At 43.1% G+C, this 20912-nt stretch overlaps 1 protein-coding gene across 1 annotated transcript in view; it reads left to right on the forward strand.

Moving 5' to 3' along the window:
- The window catches only part of mettl15 (methyltransferase 15, mitochondrial 12S rRNA N4-cytidine), an 81520-nt gene extending 65033 nt beyond the window's left edge, over positions 1-16487 (forward strand). Inside the window, exons 4-6 of the mRNA XM_079997398.1 lie at positions 1873-2064; positions 5043-5221; positions 14933-16487. Coding sequence (XP_079853524.1) covers positions 1873-2064; positions 5043-5221; positions 14933-15363 — 802 coding nt within the window. The 3' untranslated portion in view covers positions 15364-16487. The remainder of the gene's footprint in view (positions 1-1872; positions 2065-5042; positions 5222-14932) is intronic.
- Positions 16488-20912: the final 4425 nt, after the last annotated feature.

Genomic DNA, 20912 nt, shown 5'->3' on the forward strand with positions numbered 1-20912 from the left:
GTTAATAACAAATTTTTCTCTGGTAAACTCAGACCACATTTTATTGCTTTATAGGGACTTCAGGGCAATTCAAGAAATGAAGAATGGGAAATCCACATGTGAATAAAACAAAATAATGACGAAATATGTGAATATACTTGACATTATTTGTTTTAAATGCAGCTACCATATTTAGAAATTATAGAACTACTCTTGCTGCATAACTACTTGGGTATAGTGATTATCAGCTGTGTAGTTATTGGCTGTATAGATTATTGCTCAATGGAGTTGAGGGTTTGCAGGATAAACTGCAATGCTTTGCACCAGTAAACGAAGCTGACTGAACCGGAGACCCTACAGCACCACCAGGTTGAGTCTCACATACCCCTTTTCCACCAGGGCACTCTGAAGGCCGTTGCCAAATCACAAGCCAGTGCTTCGCGTTTCGGCAGCCAACGAACCGGGTCCCAGCCAGGAAAACTGGTTCCAGAGCTGCACCACTTGGCTGCTGGTCTAGAACCAAGAACCGCTTACGTCCGGGGCTGGGGGCGGAGACAACCAACACCAACTAAACGCCATTTTTGCGACCGCTAAAGCATGGACGTAAAATCAAAATAGTGGTCCGTGGAGGACACAAGCTCCCTCAAAACACAGTGGAAAAAATCAAGTTGACATATTGTAAAATATATCATATTTTATTGAGTCCACTTCTTATTAGAATGCACAAGCTGCCGGGGCCAGAGTCCGCAGGCTGCCGCAGGCACCGCCTCCAAATTGTCCTGGTGTTCACCGCAATTAAAATAATAAATATAGCTACAGGCAGCAATACACAGGGTCCAGTTAAGTCGCGCTGGTACGTATCACAGTTTTCTGGGTTCTCTGAAACGCAGCACGGTTTTTCTGAGTTTACATTGAGCGCCTCATCGGCTCCCTCGGTCTGTCGTCTCCCGGTTGCTCATCTCGCGGAGCAACCACTGCAGTCTACACAGCACAGCCCCCCCGAATGCGAATACTGATATACAGGTACTCCACACTTAACAACCAAATTCCGTTCCTAGGACCAGGTCGTTAAGCGAATTTGACATAAGCGAGGACCCGTGTTATTTCACGGTAAGGGGGCGTGGCCATTGCCAACGGTAGTTTAGTGAATACTGACAGACTGCGGGAACGAGACTGAGAATGATAATAAGATGAGATGTATACAGTGTATATAGTGTATATAATGTATATAGTGTATAAAGGATGAAGATGGAGATGCTTGATGCAGCGCACAATACCAACTGGTCAGAGAGCTGGTCGTAAGTCCGAACAGTCGTTAAACAGGTACAGTGGGTCGCTACGTGAGGAGTACCTGTGCTGTAATGTCGGCTCATGATGTCACAAACTAATAAAGGTACGCCAAAATTCTGCAACTTCCGGTTAATTCACAAGGTTTTGCACAAATTCCTGCTAAATATGTAGATCCATGTGGATAAAACTTGCACCAAAATGTGCGATGTGCAATGTGCAAAATGTCACCTGGTTCTAACGACACACCGGCACACAACCAGAACTAGGTTCGCGTTGGTGGAAAGGGGGTAACGAGATAGATAAATGGTCCACAGAAGCTAGGCTAGTTGATTCCATCTGCAGCTTTGCATTGCGATAACACAGTTAGCATTCAGCCCCAGTACTGAATGGACACGGATTAAATTGGTATTGACCTTCTCATCTGAGTCTCGGTAAAATACACAAAACACATATTTCCTGGAGCATCCCTTTACATGACACCATCCAACAAAAACTCTATATTGTATACCCTCTTATGATTTGGATTATTTTAATTTTTTTGCCGCCTTTTAATCTAATTTGATCTGTGATTTGATATTTCTCCTTTCCCCACATTTTTTTCAGTTGCCGTGTGAAACCTTTACTTGGCCGATTCAGTGAACTCGAAGCACTGCTGCGCAAATTGCAGATCGACCCCGGTGGTGTTGATGCTGTTTTGTTGGACGCAGGATGCTCCTCCATGCAGATGGATCAGCCTGAAAGAGGCTTTTCACTCAGTAAAGACGGGCCCCTGGATATGAGAATGGATGGAGTCAGGTAAGCGCTTTCCACTAGTTAAAGAAATTTAGTTGAATGCTTAAACTTCTGTGTTTCACAACAAGGGGTGAAAATAGCATGTATAAATCAACTTAAAGTGTTAAAATAACTGGCAAAAAATGGATCAATCCAAAATTTACTCAAATAGAAGAGAGACTACAAAGTCATGGGAAAGGTGAAAAAGTAAAAATAGGTTATTTTGTTTTTTCTTTTCTTTTTTTCTCTAAATCAGCTGATGTGACAATGTCACAGTTCATTAGTGAACAGCATTTCTGAAATGGCCAATTGTTTCTACCTTTCAGGGGCACGACTACAACAACAGATAAAGTCATCAAACCAATCTTTGAGCCTTTGTGTTTTGTCCTGATATCTCCGTTGAGCGCTTGTTTTCCTCCATCTGTATCGTAGAAAACGCAATAATGTACGGTCACAATTTTTATTTTCCTCATTCTGTGATTTGTAAGTAGGGTTATATGAGTCAGTCAGGAAAATGTATACCCATTGCTTTAATGCACGCCCATCGACTTCTTAGAATGCCTGTAATCCTCCGCTCCGCCCCCCATCAATCTCTCTGTTCTGGAGAACCTCAAAAGTGATTTAATAAAGCTTTTCAAATAAACAAATATTATGTTCCAGTGCTGCCGGGACGTTTTGATTGCTTTATAGTGCTACAACAATCAGAATTTTGTCCAAAGCACTGTCAGCCAGTCTTTGTTCCGTAGAATGATGGGTATCGATCTTCCATTTTCTTTCCAACTTGACATTCTTCTGTGGAATGAAACAGAAGAAACGGCCGCTTAATTCCGAGATAAGCATTTTGGTGTATTGCACAGGAGCCCATCAAAGGATGCATTTGAATTAAGAGAACATCTGGGTGTCTCGTACAACGTAAACATTGACAGCTGATTTAAATACCTCTGTGACGGTTAAAAAAATATGGCACAAGTTAAAAAAATATATGGAAGAACAGTTTCAGACAAGGCATCGTTGTGACACATTCTTGAATACCATTTTCTATGAAGCTAAAAATGTGGAGTAGTTTTGCATTTAATATGTTTTTCCTTTTAGAAGAATTACTGGGGGGGACTCAGCTCATACATCTGTCAGGCACATGTATGCATACAGTCGAGAAAGATTATTTTCGTTCTATTCTCCTTCATTCCTTCATCCATTTTTTACTACTAAATGGCCATGATGCTTCATTATAACCGCTATGATTCATTTGTCAAATAAACCTGAAATGTGTTTTATTGTCTGATGCTGTTGATCTCAGACGTCTTGGGCCATGTTGTAAATCATGGAGCAGATATTGACGCCTAAGCCAACATGTTTGCAATAGGCTTTGTCTACTGCAATGGAAAATGAACTAACCATCTAATAAACAGGTATATGTGTGGGGATTTTACATTTCTGGGATCTGTCATTTTGCTCCATTTTGGTTTGTTGCTTAAGGTTCCCTATCATGCCTGTTACATTTTAAGCACACAGCTGATAAACCTAATGATTCATATCCCTCAGGTTAAAGGAAATTTGGCAAATATCTGCAACATTTTTAGCATATATTTTCATCCACTCAGACCTCCTAAAGAGTCTCAGTGGGCAGTTTCTCTCTCACGTTCAAAATGCAATCATTGACATCCTCATCCTCAAGTTTCATAAAAATCTATCGGTGTCTGAACCAATATTTTCAATGACTTTGACTTTGAAGCACAGAATTCCGAACTTCATTTATTTTTCATTTAATAATGTTTAAAAATGTCTTGCTTGTATCCCGGCATTTGTTTACAAGCAAAGCGCATTGCTCATAATTAATCTACTGAGCACGGTGCATTTCCTTCACATGATTAATAATCCTGAGGTTGACTTAAGACGGGCCAAGATGCTAAGGGAACACGCATCGAAGAGATGAAATGATCAGCCTGTGAAAATGGCCAAGGCCAAACAGTTTCCTGGTTCCATTATTTAAAAAATAGATGTCTGCTTGGGCCAAAATCAAGCCCAATAGGCCAAATCCATTTTGAGGTGTAAAATTAAGTTGGTTGCTTGTGCACTCTTGTCTATTTTTCAGGTGCCATAAGGAAATGTTTTAGGCCGTGCATTTAGCCCTGTCACATGTTCGATCCTATACAAGAGAGCGTCTCCAGAGCTGATTGCTGAGCGTTCCTCAAGCTTATTAGTTTTATTTTTATCCAGCCAGGTGTAAGATGAGTTACACAATAGAAGATAAGTCTTAATGTCCAAACAAGATATGGTGATATTTGACAAATATCTTGTTCATGACTCACCAATCATTAACACATTTGTCTGGGCCCAGCCCAGACAAATATGTGACCACTTGTTCAGGCCTGACCACTTCCGATGCAGTGCATTGGAAGTGGTCAGGCCTGTCTAAAAGAAATTACAGTCAGCATTTAGACATCAAACACACAAGAAAATTCAAATATTGAATAGCAAATAGTGGTGGTTTTAATGTTGTGGCTGATTGGTGTATATTGTGCATGGCTCAGTTATTAGAATTAATTTTGAAGAGTTAATTCCCTTAGTTTGGACAAGTAATCAATGCTTATATTATATTAACAACTAAAAACGTTTTTTAATCCGCAATGAACGTGCATATATCATAGTTCCAATTACGTCTTAAGCACATTTATTATGCATATGTAATATTTTGTGTTATTTAGTGAAGTTCTGACTGAAATGTAAAGCTGTATGCATCTTTTTATAATGTAATGTGCAACAAACCTTAATATCTGCTGATTTGCACAAATTTCATGTGTTATAAAAAAAAATTGCTGACAAAAAGAAATCATCCCGGTAGTCTGCAACTCCAGTCCTCTTCCGAAGCCAATGGCCGTGGCTTTAAGTTACTGCATGTTCTGCTGCAAGATTTCCAGCCGTACCTGACCGTTGTCAGGATTTAGTGCTGTCAGCAAGGATGTGACGTCAATCTGCTTAATTGGGCTCTTCTTTGTGCGTAGGTACCCCGACATGCCCTGCGCGGCTGACGTGGTGAACGCCTTAGATCAACAAGCACTCGCATCCATCCTCGCCGCGTACGGGGAGGAAAGACACGCCAGGAAAATAGCTTCCGCTATCGTGGAGGCACGCAGTGTGTACCCCATTACCCGGACGCAGCAGCTGGCCAGCCTGGTGGCAGGTATCTAGCGACCATTCCCATTCATTCCCTCTTGCATTCTGATGGCTGTCAGAGAATAAGGGCAAAGACACACACCAGCGGCTGTCTCCCAACAAGACATATTTGTCTCAGGAAATTACAGTCAATAACAGTCACTCTCTCTCCTTTTTTTTTTTTAACCTGTGCTGTCAGCATGCTGGGCATACAACAAAGAGTATTTGTATGCCATTGCATCTAGGACAGAGTGAGTCTGCAAGTGGAGTTCAAGTTCTCAACCTGCAATGCAACTCTTTATTAATTCATAAATCATCAAGAACTGCTGCAATAACTCTGTCCTGTGGACGACCTGTAGGATGACAAGAGCACAGTTTTTAGTTATAGAGAACCACCACCAGCACCCTCTTTGGAGAACTATTTATCATGTTTGGGTCAATAAACAACTGATCACTACTCCAAGAGGGGGAGAATCACCACAGGTGAGACAAATAAACATAGAAACAAACAACATTTACATAAAAACATAAACATTGGGCGACAACATGTATTGAAAAACAGTTAATTAGTTTCAGGAAAACCGGAACTACAACTGGTCACGTGGCCTCTTCCTGTCATAGTTATAGCAGCAAATGAGGGAGGAAAGGAGAGGAATGCAACCAGTAGGGTGCTGGGGTGCACTCGAAGCAGGTGTGGTGGTGTGTGTGTGTGTGTGTGTGTGTGTGTGTGTGTGTGTGTGTGTGTGTGTGTGTGTGTGTGTGTGTGTGTGTGTGTGTGTGTGTGTGTGTGTGTGTGTGTGTTTGTGTGTGTGTGTGTGTGTCTGTGTGTCTGTGTGTCTGTGTGTGTGTGATGGGACTGTGTGTGTGTGTGTGTGTCTGTGTCTGTGTGTGTGTGAGTGTGTGTAAGGTGTCCACCGGTGAGTGTACAGGATTTATCCCAATTGGTTCTGGTGTAGAAGGTTGGTATTATGTCGTGGCGCCTCCAAGCAGTGGAAAGGGCTCCAAAGCCCCCACCTGCCGATGCCAGCAGGCCGCCAAATATACGGGCCCCCAACCACCCGGGGCGTCCGCCGCAGAGAAGCCATGCAGCAGGAGAAAAAGTCTGACAGCCGCCCCCCCATACCCCAAACCACACCCACAACAGCAAGCAGCCCTCCCAGGGGCTCCGGAAGGCACCCGGTGTCACTCTCTGCAGCCCCGGCAGGTAGCAGCACACCTTAAGCCACCAGGACTCCAGCCCAGCCGGCAGGGGGCCCACCTAACCGCCCCCTGGCCAACCATGCCCCCACACCGACCCGTCTCCTGGAAAACCCCAGTGCTCAATGTGTGCTGTTGGCTATTGCAGTTAAAATTGCAAGGTTGGGTGTGCGAGTCCTTCATGCAAGTTGAACCCGAATCACTCGCACCCCTCCTGCCCCGCAGACCCTGGTCTGGTGGAGTGTTGTTCGGAGTAGAATTTGTGTGCGAGTGTATATGTTCTAAGCTAATATGATTGGGATTAAAATTTCAGGACGGATGAGCAGCACCCTGGGGAAGGAGCGTGACAGGCAAGATTGCAGCTGCCTGCCGCATCCCCACCCACATACCTATCTTGCACCCCACCCATCCCGCAAGCCCTAGGCCTATTGTGTGGTGTATGGGCTAGTGGAGTATGAGTTTTGGCACTGGGAGAGATAGACGAGTCATGACCATATCGATGCGGGGGCGCAGCAGGCCGGGGGGCAACCACGCAGACCCCCCCTCGGACCTGACAACACCCACCTCCCGTACCTGGTAGCAGCCAACCTACAGCGATCAGCCACGGGCGCAGAGCGGCTCGCCATCGGCCTCCACCATGCTGGGCAGCTCTGCGCCCCCATCAGGCCCCTGGTCTGTCAGCAGACGACACCCCCACCCAGAGCCCACCCCCCAGTTCACCGAGAGCGCCAGAGGATAGGTACCCTGGCAGCCTGTTGTGACGACAGGAGACCGCCCGCTCCGAAGGAGGCCGCATGATGAGCCCTGCGCCGAGCACACCCAGCCAGGTTCAGGACCCCCGTTGAGAGGACCAGACGGAACGCCTAACCACGACGGGCCACCCCTCTGTGGGACGCAGAAGGGCACACAAGCCTAGCCGCCCCGCTCACAGGGCGGGCAAGACCAGCAGCGCGCCGACCACGGGACTGAGACCCGAACCAGCGACCCGCACCCCCTGCCCCCGACCCGAGCACCAAACCCGCAACCACGCCCCAAACCAACCCATGGATGCCAGCTGCAGGTACTCCCCAGGAGCATGCCCCCCACCCCCGGCCCCCCTAACACCCCAGTGGGGCTCCGGGACCCCTCACGACCACAGGCCTACACACCATGGATGTCCCCAGAGCCGCCCAGCACCCACCCAACCGCAGAGCCCCACATGCCCCAAAACACCACTACATTGCCCCTACTTAGGAAGATTCAAGTATTAAATGATGGAGTTATGTCAAGTAGTCCATATTTCATTGAATGAATCAACATTGTTTTTTGGATATAGCGAATAGTTCTTCCATTGAGATGGAATGTCTTCATCCACAAAACCCATTTTGAACATTTTGTGTTCCGTGATATGAGCTCTGTGCAGAATCTTATATTGGATGAGTTGCATTTTTGGAGTGACCGATATGAGTTTGATCATTGGAGGTGGTTGTAGGATGTTGTTCGTCAATTTCATATTAACTTTTAGAGACTGCTGTAGTTGAAGGAATTGAAGAAAGCCGTGGCCATCGATGTTATATCTTTGGGTTCGGGTTGGGAAGGATAAAAGCAAATTGTTTTCAAAAATGTGTTCGGCATGGGTAATTCCTTGTCTTTTCAAGACCTAAACATTATTGGTCTGTTTTTAACCAGAAAATCTGGGTTGTGCCAGATTGGCGTGAGTTTGTTTGGAGATAGAGTGTGACAACTGAGTTTGAGGAATTTCCACCAGGCTGACAGAGTTGTTGAGATAAATGGGTTTTTAAGGCAATTATGTTTCCTTATTGATTCAGTAAGGAATGGTAGATCAGATAATGAGAACTCCTGACATTCTGTTTGTTCAATGTCTCGCCATCCATGGCCCAATTGTTGCTCTGGTTGTAACCATTTCATTATAAATTTAAGATGGTTCCCTAGATAGTAGTATCTAAATTTTGGGGTTGTCTTTGTTTTTCTGTGTTTTTTGTGTTTCTTGTATTAACAATAAAATTGATTGACTATTTAGTCTAGAGTATTAAACCAATGTACTTTTGGTTCCACTGGTGTCATTGAAAATATGTCGTTTATTTTTCAAAGTATATTAATTTTCACTGCTGCTATCCTACCAATTGGTGAGATGGGTAGGTTGTTCCATCAAATGAGGTCTTCATCAATGTCTTTGAGCAATGGAGTGAAGTTAAGGGTGAACAAATCTGACAGATTGGTGGAGATATCAATACCAAGGTATCTAATATTGCCCGTTGTGATGGTTAAGGGAAGTTTCTGGGTTGCAGCATTGCAGCCCCCCCCTGTGGTTAGACTGTGGTTTTAGTCCAATTTATTGAAAAGTCTGAGATAGCTGAGAATTTAGATATAAGATTGAACACTTCCGGTAGGGTGATATTGGGTTCTGTATGTACAACAAGATATAGTCTGCATACAAACAGATTTTGTGAACAGAGTTTCCTCTTTGTAGTCCTACGATATTACTGTTTTGACAGATAGCCGCCGCGAGGGGTTCAATAAAGATGGCGAATAGTAAATGCCGGAGCGGTCATTATTATTATTATACACATATTGCTGGATGCGTGTCTGCCTTTGACAAAGCCTGTTTGGTCTGGGTGAATTATAAAGTGTTAAGTGGTTAGTGTTTGATCTTAAGGTCACAATTAATAAGGCTTATGGGTCTATAACTGGAGGTGAGGGTTGGGTCCTTATTGGGTTTGAGCAAAACCAAAATGAGAGCGGTATTCATGTGCAGAGGCATGGTGGAGGTTGACTTAATCTCTGTTACCATTCTAATTAATTATGGGGCTATAAGTGGCCATAAGTGTTTATAGAATTCCACTGGGTATAAATCCAGGTGATTTATTGTTGGGCATAGAAAAGAGAGCTTTCCTGAGTTCTTCTAGAGTGAGTGGTTGATCTAAGGTGGTAGCCTGCTCTGTCGAAAGTTTAGGCAGGGCAATATCATCAAGGAATGTGTGAATGTTTGATATATTAGATTCATTATCCAAGTGTTATAGCTTATTATAAAAGTCTCTAAATATGTTATTGATATTTTGCGAGGATATGTTATCCTACCCTGTGGCTCTTGGATGGCTGTAATGAGTGTTTTTTCTCTATCGCATTTCAATTGATTGGCAAAAAAATCACCTGATTTGTCATTGAATTCTAAATAATTTGCTCTTGTTCGTTGCATGAGAAATTATGTTTTTTAAATGATGATATTATCAAGTTGAGAAGTAATTGTCCGGGTCTCAATACGGATTTGCTCAATGGATAAGTGGGTTTGTTGGGAGTGGAACTCCTTTAGTCGTTGTTCGAGTTTATTTTGGGATTCTTGTCTTTTTCTTGTGACTGGAGAATAAAATAATACTACCTCTTAGAACTGCCATAGCATTTCCCAGAGTAAGGATGGTGATATTTCTGGGGAGTCATTCAGTTCAATGAAGGAAGTCCATTCTCTGGAAAATAAATTGTTAAATTCTTTATCTGTCAAAAGCGAGGCGTTAAACCACGACCTGCTGGGAGGGTTCCGTTTTTTTTTCATTTATGAGGTTGAAACTAATTGGCCTGTGATCAGAAATTACAATAGGATGGATTTCAGGATTAGTGATTTTGGACATGGCGGAGTTACTTGTCAAGAAAAGGTAGATTCAAGAGAAGCTTGGGTGGGGTGGTGAATAATATATGTATTCTCTAGAATGTGGGTTATTTGATCGCCAACAATCCCCAAGAGCAAGATCACTCATAAATTGTTTATAGTGTCCAACGAACGCCAGGATTTGTGAATATTTCTGGTTTGAGAATGGTCAAAACTTGGGTCCAGTACTGTGTTGAAGTCTCCTCCCAATATGATAATTTATTCAGAGAATCTAAGAGTTTTGAAAATATATTGTGAAAGAAATTTGGGTCATCCTCATCGGGGCCATAAATATTAGCTATAGTTAATTTGATGTTACCTAAAATTCCATTAATCATTATGTAACGCCCTTCTGGGTCTGATATTGTGGTTTTATTTTGATATGGGATACTTTTATTGATCAATATAGAAATGCCTCTTTTTCTTAGTTGTATAATGCAGAAAACATCTGATTAACCCATTTAGCTTTGTGTTTGAGGTGCTCGGATGCATTGAGGTGAGTTTCTTGCAGTAGACAGAAGCTGGGGTTCATCCTTGTATGGTAACTTAGGATTTAGCTACTTTTAGCAGGTGAGCCCAAGCACATTCCAACTAACAAACTTAATAGGTGTCATTGAAGTTAGTTAGGGGGTGATGGCACAGTGCATCCAAGGCAATAGCTATACTACCGTTCCCATGCTTTACCATAGATAAGTCTGGGATTTCCTCCTTTACATTCCTTTTTACTGTCCGAGTATTGTAGGAAGTTTGTAGGGATACATATTTACACAAACAAATGACAAGTAGATAAAGAGACAGAATAGAGTGAGCGTAATGGGAGAAATGGGGAGAGAGGGATTAGGGAGGGGTGAAGATGAGAGAAGTAGGGAAGGGGGATTAGGAGGGTGAGATGATGAGAGTGAGCAATATTTTAAATCCTGACATAGATAGCATGCTAATTTCTCCATCTTGCACTATATAATTACCAGAATTACAAGAATACATACATAATGATCAGAATAACCAGGGTGTGGTGGAGGAGTCTCGGAATAACAGACCCTCTATATATAGTTTATCAACAACCATTGACACGCATTTACCCTTCTGCCGGTTCTCCTTCAGGATGGGGTACAGCACCTTCCGTCGGTCGTTGATCTCCCGGGGGAATTGGTCGTTCATGCCCGGCATGGTTCCTTTCAGGTCCCGTCCTTTGCTTTTAACCAGCTCCTTGTGCTTGAAGTGTTCAAACTTGGCAATGATGGAGCTGGGATGGTTCCCCAAGCGGTGTCCCAGTCGGTGAACCCGGTGGAAGGTGATCTGCTTCACTGTGTCCATGGGGAGTTTCAGGGCGGTGTGGAGGAAGTCTTTTCTGGGGAGTCGGTGTTGTTTTCTGGGATCCCAGAAATTATGTGGTTGTCCCACATACTTCTGGAGTGTATATCTAGGATAGTCTCTTTCATTACTTTATTTTATTTTTTTACAACTTCCATTTCCGTTGTGAGAAGCTTCACGGAGGTTTTTAGATCCGCGTTGTCTTTTTGCATCTCGCCAACCGTGCGGTGCAGGAAATCAAGGCTGGCTTTGATCTCGGAAATATCTCGGAAAAGTGGACCAAGCACGTCCAGCTTCTTGTTAATCTCATACAAGACATTAACCTCTACAGCACCCGGGATGAGATCGTCTGTGTCCGTTGCTGAGTTCATCTTCTTCCTTTTCACGGGATTATTGTGGTCCTAGTCGTCTTCCATCATGTACTCGTTATAAGAAAAAAATCGATGTAATCCTTGAGGTCCTCCACTTTGTTTTTGCGCAGTGTTCCCTTTTTTAATTTTATATAAACTGTATAAATATTTTTCACAATTTGCTTTATCTGTCTGAGTTGGAGCGGATTGTTGGTGTGTTAGTCAGTGAAGCAAGGCGCCGCCATGTTGGATCTCTACTCACTTCCGTCTTCTTGCGAGATCACAGCATGCTCCCCCCTCACAGCATGCTCTGTGTCACCCTCTCGCCTGGTGCTTCGCTTTTTTAACATCTTTCCTCCTCGACTTCCTATTACATGTACGTAGATCACTATTTATTGGAGCAAAGAGGGGGGGGGGGGGGGATCGGGAGGTGTATGAATTAGGGTCTGGCTTGTATCTTGAAACATCACTTTTCCCCACTGTCCCACTATTCGTTGTGGTTTTTTTTGTTTGTTTTTTTAACAAATCGCTCCTTTTTTTATCACCCTTCCTTTTTTCTCTCTCTCTCTCTCCGTCTCAGTCTCTTCCTCCCTTTTCCACTTAGTGATAAACACATGCGGGTCGGCCTGAAAACGTGCACAAACACTCGTATGTGCACGCACAAATAGACGCAGACAATGTTTACTCGCGCATCAGGCTGGGATTACCCTGTTTGTCTTCATTGATTAGTGTGTCTTCATATTTGAGTTGGAATGTGAGTGAGATGTCTTCTCGGTGGTTATTGCACAAAGCACGACGTGCGTCACGCGGGGGAACAGGTGTGAGTAAGGGCAGTTGTTTGATCTTTTTTTCCCGGAGCAAAGTGCTTCGCCAACGTCGTTTATTCCAATCAGTCCGAAAGGTCCTTACATGTGTAGGTCCCCGGGGGTCTGCGCTCGGCCGCTAGCCTGACACTGTTGCCGGGAGAAACGGCTACAGTTAGAAAGAACGACCCGGATTTATTTATGTGAAGGGAATCTTTCCCTGTTGAGGCCATGAGACATTTTAACCAAAAAAAAAATTAAAAAAAAATGGCTGCAATCGTTTTTCAATGTCCAGCCTACTGCACATGCTTATCGCAAATCTCTAAAGAGTTATGGAGCTCGCTCACTCCCGACGTTAAGCTACGCTGTATTTTTTAGTCGTTCATCTCATACATTTTGTCCTGGGCTCCTGACTTCTCCCCAAATATCCCTTCCTCTCATGTAATTGCAGATTTTTGAGAAAAGATAGATGTTCTAGATGTTTTTTGCTTCATGAAATTAATGTTTGGTTAATGTCCTATTATTCCAAAGAGGGATTTAATAAGAAAGATTCAAGATCATAGTGCATCAGCTGTCATTTTAACACATTTATGAATGGGAACATAAGAGAGAGAACATTTTTGCTCACAATTGCAAATCAAATCAAATTTACAATGTAAATCAAATTTTGAGATTACTGTAGATGTGTTCATTGATCTGTAGTATAGTAGCAACGGAGTGCCAGGCAGATTTTTCAGTTTTTTATTTTGGCCTGAGAACCAGGTCCCAACCCAACTTTAATGAAGAAAAATATATGATGCTGAAGGAATTAAATGGACCCCAAGTCGATTTCATACTCTGGGAACCTTCATTTTGCTACTGCAAAATAAGCATCCAAAGGATGATTGATGTCCATATGAGGAAGGTAGTCCTTTAATTTTGGGCATGAATTATGGAGGAAAACTGTGATTATGAACCATTTAGGTGATTAGGTTCTGCATACACATAATCTCAGAAAATAACATTACATAAGCTGGGTGAAAATCAAACAAATTGGAAACCATGCATTACATATAGACCAAGTGATAAAAATGCACAAAACAAGCACAATTGTAATTTGTCATATCTCTTAGGTTGCCTTAGACAAAAGTTGTACACTATTTCTAAGATGGGTTTTGTAAGCAAGTTTGTCGAAACAACAATTTGCTCAAATTTTTATAGCAATCTCACCTGGAATACTTTTATACTGCCTCTTTGGGGTTTTAGCACAGACCTTTGAGGGAGTTCTGTGCTATAAGTCACTTTGGAGAAAAGCGTCTGCTAAATGGCATAATGTAGTGTAATTTACATGTAGAAATAGTACAATTTTAGAGAGTGAGAAACACCAGATTAGATGTGTGCGTGTGCGTGTGTATTTACAGTATGGTTGTGTATTCTGTTTTAATAGTTTTACACCACATGAATGTTTTCAAACATTCTTGTTCTTATTGTTGTGGGGTTCATTGTTGTGGCCTTCCCAGTGTCGATCTCTCCTCCTCTCCCATGCTCTGTCTGCGGGACCTTTGAAAGATGAATTGTAGAAAAAAAACACATAGTTTGGCTAGACCAGACCAAAGCTTGTCCTTGCTCTGCAAGCACTGTATTGATTGCAGGGTGAGTCACACCTAGCGCTGTGTTGGGCGCAGGAGGAGAGAAATGCCACACTTCCTCTCTTTTTTTAAGCTCCATTTCTTTTTATATCCATCTACCCATTTTTATTTGAAATGTCTTCCCTGATGCATTGTTTTTTTTTGTGTGTGTTGGGGGGGGGGGGGGGGGGGGGGGAGACTCCTGATGGACGGTGGTAGCTGGGGAGAATTCCCTGAGAGCTTTCCTCAGAGTGAGATTGAGACATTTATTCTTTGTTTCACGCTTTCCTTTTCCTAAAATAAAATGATGTGTCGTGAGTTGACTTTTTAAGTACAACACATGTACAACACGACCACAGCACATGATACACGTACATGGTAAACCAGTAACAGGGACAAAGAAGACTGGATGGAGCTGCCACACAGTTCTTTATATTAGTTCTCCGCCGATAGTGAAGGGCTATATCGCAAACATTTTCTTCAAGTTCACACGAAATGAAACTTCCCTTGTGGTGCCTCCTGTTACTTTACCCCCTTGTCCATCAAATAGCACTGGTCCAGTAAAGACGCATGTGAGGAAGCAAAGTATTCATATTTTTTTAGATCAAACCAGGGAAGGAGACACAATCTTGGGAGGAGCAACACCTTGTATCCAAATGTTGATGTTTACAATGAGAGACACGGCACCAATTTTAGAATTTGAATGTGATCAATATATCATCAGGCTGATACATCGGTGGCAAATCTTATTGGCTCTGTTGTTCATGGAGTGTCGAAAGGAAGCGACTTAGTAAATATTTCCGCTTAGCTTCAGTATTTTCTTGTGTCCAGGATCATTTCCCGCCACCGCTCTCTACGCACGCAAAGACCAGCTCCAGAGGCCGTCGCACGTGGCCACCAAGACCTTCCAGGCTCTGCGGATCTTCGTGAACGACGAGATGAACCAGCTGCACGCCGGCCTGCGAGCCGCCCAGGCCATGCTGAAGCCCGGGGGCCGTCTCTGTGTGCTCACCTTCCACTCGCTGGAAGACCGGCTGGTCAAACGCTTCCTCCAAGGGGACGACCTGTCCGCCCCACCGCAGCGGCCGCGCTGGCGCAGGCAGCGGCGTGGAGGAGACGTGGACGAAAACGATCAAGACGGAGTGATACGGACCCCCCACTGGGCTCCTCTGCAGAAAGGAGTGGTCACGCCACAAACGGAGGAGGTGACTGAGAACCCGAGGGCGCGCTCGGCCAAACTCAGGGCGGCGCTCAGATGCTGATCAGCCGACACGTCCTCACCTTTCGAGACTTTGCGCACTGTACCAAGACCGACACTTCACTTCATTATTCGTTAATTAAATTGAATAAATTTAGTTAAATCAGGTGTAGTTATCGTCTTATACATCAATCTATTTTACGTGGAGGAATGATTATTAACTCTGACTGGTCAGTATTCAAGATTATAGAACAATTACTTTAGAAGAAGATGAAGATACACAAAATTTTCTTGAATTTCTCTTATTCTAAAAAGCCAGGAGATTGATAGGGGTTTGAATAAGTATGCTGTGCACATTTCTAGAATTTGATATTGAATAAAAGATGGGTGCCTCCTAACTAATAACTATACAGTTAGGGTACTACTTTGGCTTAATAATCTTATTATTTATTATTATATACTTTTGTTTTGTTATTGTGTTGTTGAATTGAAGCTATGTTAAGTTCAGAGCCTTTTTTGTTTATAAAGTTATGGGCAGTGGAGTAAGAAGTCACAAATCTATTGTCCTGAATGCCTTGAATTCTGGAAAGTATTATTATTTTTATTTTTTTTACCTTGACCACGACCTTTCCCTCATAGATGATGGCTACCTAAGATACAAGTAGCCAAGCGTCCTACTTTGGCTTTAACAGTGGCTCCTTAACAAAACTTTAGGAAAACATCCTTTTATATTGGAAAAACTCAAGTCAAGGGTCTGACACGGTTTCATAGTAAAACCTTTTCTGCCTTGCGGTTTCATAAAAATAATAAAAATGAAATGCGTCGTTTGATTTTTTTTTTTTAAGTCTAAAAAGTTTCGATTTCTTTCTAATTTCTAAGTAATGACACAATGTAGAGCACGTTTCTCCTGCTGAAGTCTGTTTTCCTCCTTCATCTCGCTCCATGCGTAGCCTGGTCCACGTCCTCTTGTACCGTTTCAGTCACTAATGCAACTAAGTACCAGCTGACGCAAATGTCAGAATTGGTGCTGAATGAGCTTGTTGTGGAGCAGCACGTTGGACCGTAAGCAGATTGCATGTTTTGATCTTTATCACCGTATATGACTTTGACTTATTGTAATTGCTCCAAGACACTTTTTTTTTTTTCCTTTTCATCTGCCTCCCTCACTACACTATAAATACACCCCTGTTGTTACCTTGGAAACTAAATGCTGCAACTAACATTTAACAGTATCGACAATTGTATGGTGTTTTACGACAATACACTCCAAATAGTGTCACGTACAATGGTGCTTAATGTTGTACACGCAGACATGGTCACAGTGTTGTCTTTAATCTGTTATGGCAGCTATTCTGAGAACCAAACTCAGAACCAACCCAGTGTTTTTTTATTTCTTCTGTTAATTAAGCAAAGCGTTCATTAGAAGAAAGACCTGGACTCTAAAAATGCATTGTTTCACATCAGATTTAATACTTCTAATCAGATTCTGCCGTAATGATCTAAATACTTAATTACTTTGACATTGAAGAGCTTGCTGACCCAGCATCACTTCAGCTGCTCGAAATATCTCCTCCACACCACAATGTGTCCGTCCGTCCGTCCGTCCGTGCAGCAAACAATTCGACTTTATGTTTTCTTTTCCTAAAATGTCTTGCATCAATTATTATAAGTGATTGTTACCCATGACTACCACCTCATGATTACCATGGAAACAGTCACAGGTAACAAATCTGGGATCTGGGCTATTATTGTAGACTGATCAATCCGTAAATTGAGCAAGTGCAAAGAACAAAGTCATGATTAATGAATGGCTAATGTGTGGAAAAATTCTGGTCCAGGTGTTTTTTTTTTTTATTATTATTTTCTTTCTACAGCCACGGAAATGTTTCAAATATTTGCATGGTCAAAGATATAATCGAAACATCTCATTCCAAAATCATTGGCATTGATTTAGACTCGTCGAGGTCGTTCCTTTGCTGGTTTATAAAGCGACCGCTCTTTTATGACGCCTTTCTGTTGTATGTTGGAACTTTGTTGCCAAGATTTGCTTCCACTCACTCACAATTGCAATTCCACCCCGGTGGTCTTATTTATCCCAAAGGTGAGCGGGCTTGCACTCAGGGCCAGTTAAGTTCTTCCATAGCGAACTTGACAAACCAAGTCTGCTTTGTGCCTGGAGGCATCGTCCGGCTGAGACAGGAAAGTGCCTCCCTCAAGAAAATAAAGTTGGAAGCACAGAATTGTCTAGAATGTCATTGAATGCTGTAGCGCTGAGATGTCCACACACTGACACTAAGGGGCATTCGCCAAACCAGACACCTCTGCCGGATAGAACACATTTTCGTATGGAAACCCATTGCATTAAGCTCCCAATGAACAATTCTTGCACTAATGTTTCTCGGGCCAGTTTGAAAACTTTTGTGTGGCATTGCAACTGAGGACAGAGAGGACAGCGGTCCTGTCCTGTCAGCTCATATAGGCACCACTTCTCAATTTCTCCTACACAATAACCACTCGCAGTTGACATTAGCAGCTCTTGCAGGGCTGAAATGTGAAGAGCAGACTTGTTACGAAACTGCCATTGTATGGTGATGCCATATCAAGAGTCCCTTCTACTGGGTCGTTTTATAAACCCGAAAGCAGTGGAAAAAGCTGATAAACAGCTGAAAAAACCCAATTTGCTAATTAGAGACGACTTTCACGTAATTGTGGGGACTTATAGTTATAAGTCCCCTTATAGTTATAAGTCCCCACAACTTTGGGCTGTTGTGTAGTTGTATAACTCATCCCTGTTTTTAGGTTTGCAAGTCCATTTTACTGTGGTGGCATACAGGTCTGTAGCAAACTCAGTCGTTCTTTTTTACCCCGAGGAAGTTCAATGCCTGGTGCATTTTTAAACAATGTCATGAAGTACAATAAAGGGGTTTTTTAATCATCTGGAGTGACTTGGAATTTTCTAGATATTTATTTTTAATATGTGGACATCCTGTATCTCCAATGAGCACTTTTACGGAACATATTCTGAAGCCTATACATCCATTGACTGACCGTGTAAATTAGGTAAAGTTTTCATTATTAGTAGTTATACGAGCAGCACAGATCGAAAGGCTGCACTAGCATTTCCTGAAAATACCGTAGCAATCTCCTGCTTCCATGAGGCCAATGCACAGATTCAGCGCACCCAGAATCCGCGGCGGCAAAGCAACCCCGGAACGTCACTGAACCTCCTCCGTGTCTGCCTGTTGGGGGCCGTTGTTCTTCTCCTTCGTAGGGTTCATTTTGTTTTCTGCAAACATACACTTGATGCGATTTACCAAACAGCTCTGATTTTGTCTCCGCCCACAGCGCGTTCTTTCGGAAGGGTTTTTGGCCGTGGGGTCCTCCTGGTCTCCTACCACAGAACCTCCTGCCAAACCATTGTACCTTGTGTCTGAAGGTTGAATCGGTCCTTGAGAGGTTCTTTCTCCGCCATTCGAAAGATCCTTTGCTTCAATCTTTGATCAACCTTTTTCTCTCTGGGCCACGTCAAGAAAGGTTGGCGCTAAGCAGCAGCGACGAGGGCCTTCAACTCCTTGGGAGCATTTTGCATGGTGGACAGAGGAACATCAACTTGAGATTGACTTGACAATTCAGTTACTAATTAGTTTAATTTGATTAATTACAATTTACAGGAGAATCACCTGCTTGAAATCCAATTATTTCCTACAGCTTTTAAAGGTTTTTGTTCCACTGCAAACAAAGGAAACACAAACATGGATAACAGATGTTTTAATTACAGCAATTTTCATGAAGAAATGGGACATTATTTGAAAGTAATTTTTCCCACGAGCCACAACTGTGTATTTGAATAGTATTAGTATTTTAGTAAAGTATTATTTTAGTATTTAGCTATATATATATATATATACACACACGCACACACACACACACAGATCAGCCACAACATTAAAACCACTGACACGTGAAGTGAATAACATTGATCATCTTGTTCCAATGGCACCTCAAGGGGTGGGATATATTAGGCAGCAAGTGAACAGTCACTTCTTCAAGTTGATGTGTTGGAAGCAGGAAAAATGGGCAAGCGTAACGACCTAAGCAACATTGACAAGGACCAAATTGTGATGGCTAGACGACAGGGTCAGAGCATCTCAGAAACGGGAAACCTTTGGTCCTGGCATTCATGCGGATGTTACATTGACACGTACCACCTTCCTCAGCATTGTTGCAGACCGACTACACCCCTTCATTGCAAGGGTATTCCATGACGGAAGTGGCCTCTTTCAGCAGTATCATGCTCCCTGCCACACTACAAAAATTGTTCAGGAATGGTTTGAGGAACTTGACAAATAGTTCAAGGTGTTGAAATTCCCCAGATCTCAATCCGATTGAGCATCTGTTGGAACAACCAGCCCAATCCATGGGGGCCCCACGCATCCCTGGACCTCGCATCATCCAGGACTTACAGGATCTGCTGCTAACGTCTTGGTGCAGATACCACAGGACACCTTCAGAGGTCTTGTGGAGTCCATGCCTCCACGGGTCAGAGCTGTTTTGGTGGAACAAGGGGAAGCTACACAATATTAGTGGTTATTAGTGGTGGTTTTAATGTTGTGGCTGATCTGTGTGTGTGTAATATAAAGAATGCAAAATATTGCATATTTAAACATGATCAATGTCATTGAATGAGTCACTCCATTGAGTGATAATTGACTGTGAATTTCACTTAAAACTCTTTTTGTTACTTTTTTCTTTCTGTTATCCTTCATCCCTGCGTAAGGATTCTCTTTTTGACTCGTCACATTGCGGTCGAGGATGCCATACTTAATCCAATTGAAGTGTCAGGTTACAATTAATAGAAGCTGAAGTCCAAGTTTTAATGCCATTTAGCACTGTGGGGTTTTTGTTACGCCACCTGTGCTTAAGAGCGCTCACACTCTGTGCGGGGAGAGACACCTGTCAGCCCCGTGGCTCCTCCCCTGGGAAGATGGCGTCATGAGGATGTAAGGAAACAGACTGAAGTGAGGCGTCGCTCTCTCGCCACATTAGTCTCACTGAACCCCTCCCCCTCAACCACCACGTCAAGCTCTGCCTCTCCGCCCATCTCTGCCGCTCGGCTATAAAAAGAAATCTCTCAGCGAAAAAGACTGAGGTCAAAGCTATTTGAATACATTTTGTGAATGACGCAGGGACTTTGGGTCTCATGGGAGGCAGATCAAACTGGAGGCAGCCATGTTTGATGATAACACAGGTCCATAGCCAGGGGCTCCCACTGCCTTTTGCTGACTTTCAATACAAAACTTATTTAAGCCCTCTCATGCTAAAATTAGCCCAAAGCAACCACGAGGTGTTGTTTTTCTCCTGCACCCGAGCTGATCGCAGGCCGTCGTATATTTTGTATGCGTAGGGTTGAGCGTCACATATTGCGTAACAGTGAAGTGTTGAGTGGAAAACCCAAACGTACCGCCGGTTTTCTATCCTCCCAGGTAATTAATTGGATTCAACTGGCATCCCAGGTCTTAATCAATCCCTGCTATAGGGCTAAAATGAGGAAACCCGCAGATGTTTAGGAGCCCAGAGTTGAGAACCAGCGGGAGGCTCCGGGAGGCAAAACGT

The sequence above is a fragment of the Zeus faber genome, assembly GCF_960531495.2.
Source record: "Zeus faber genome assembly, chromosome: 3".
Taxonomy (NCBI): Eukaryota; Metazoa; Chordata; class Actinopteri; order Zeiformes; family Zeidae; genus Zeus; species Zeus faber.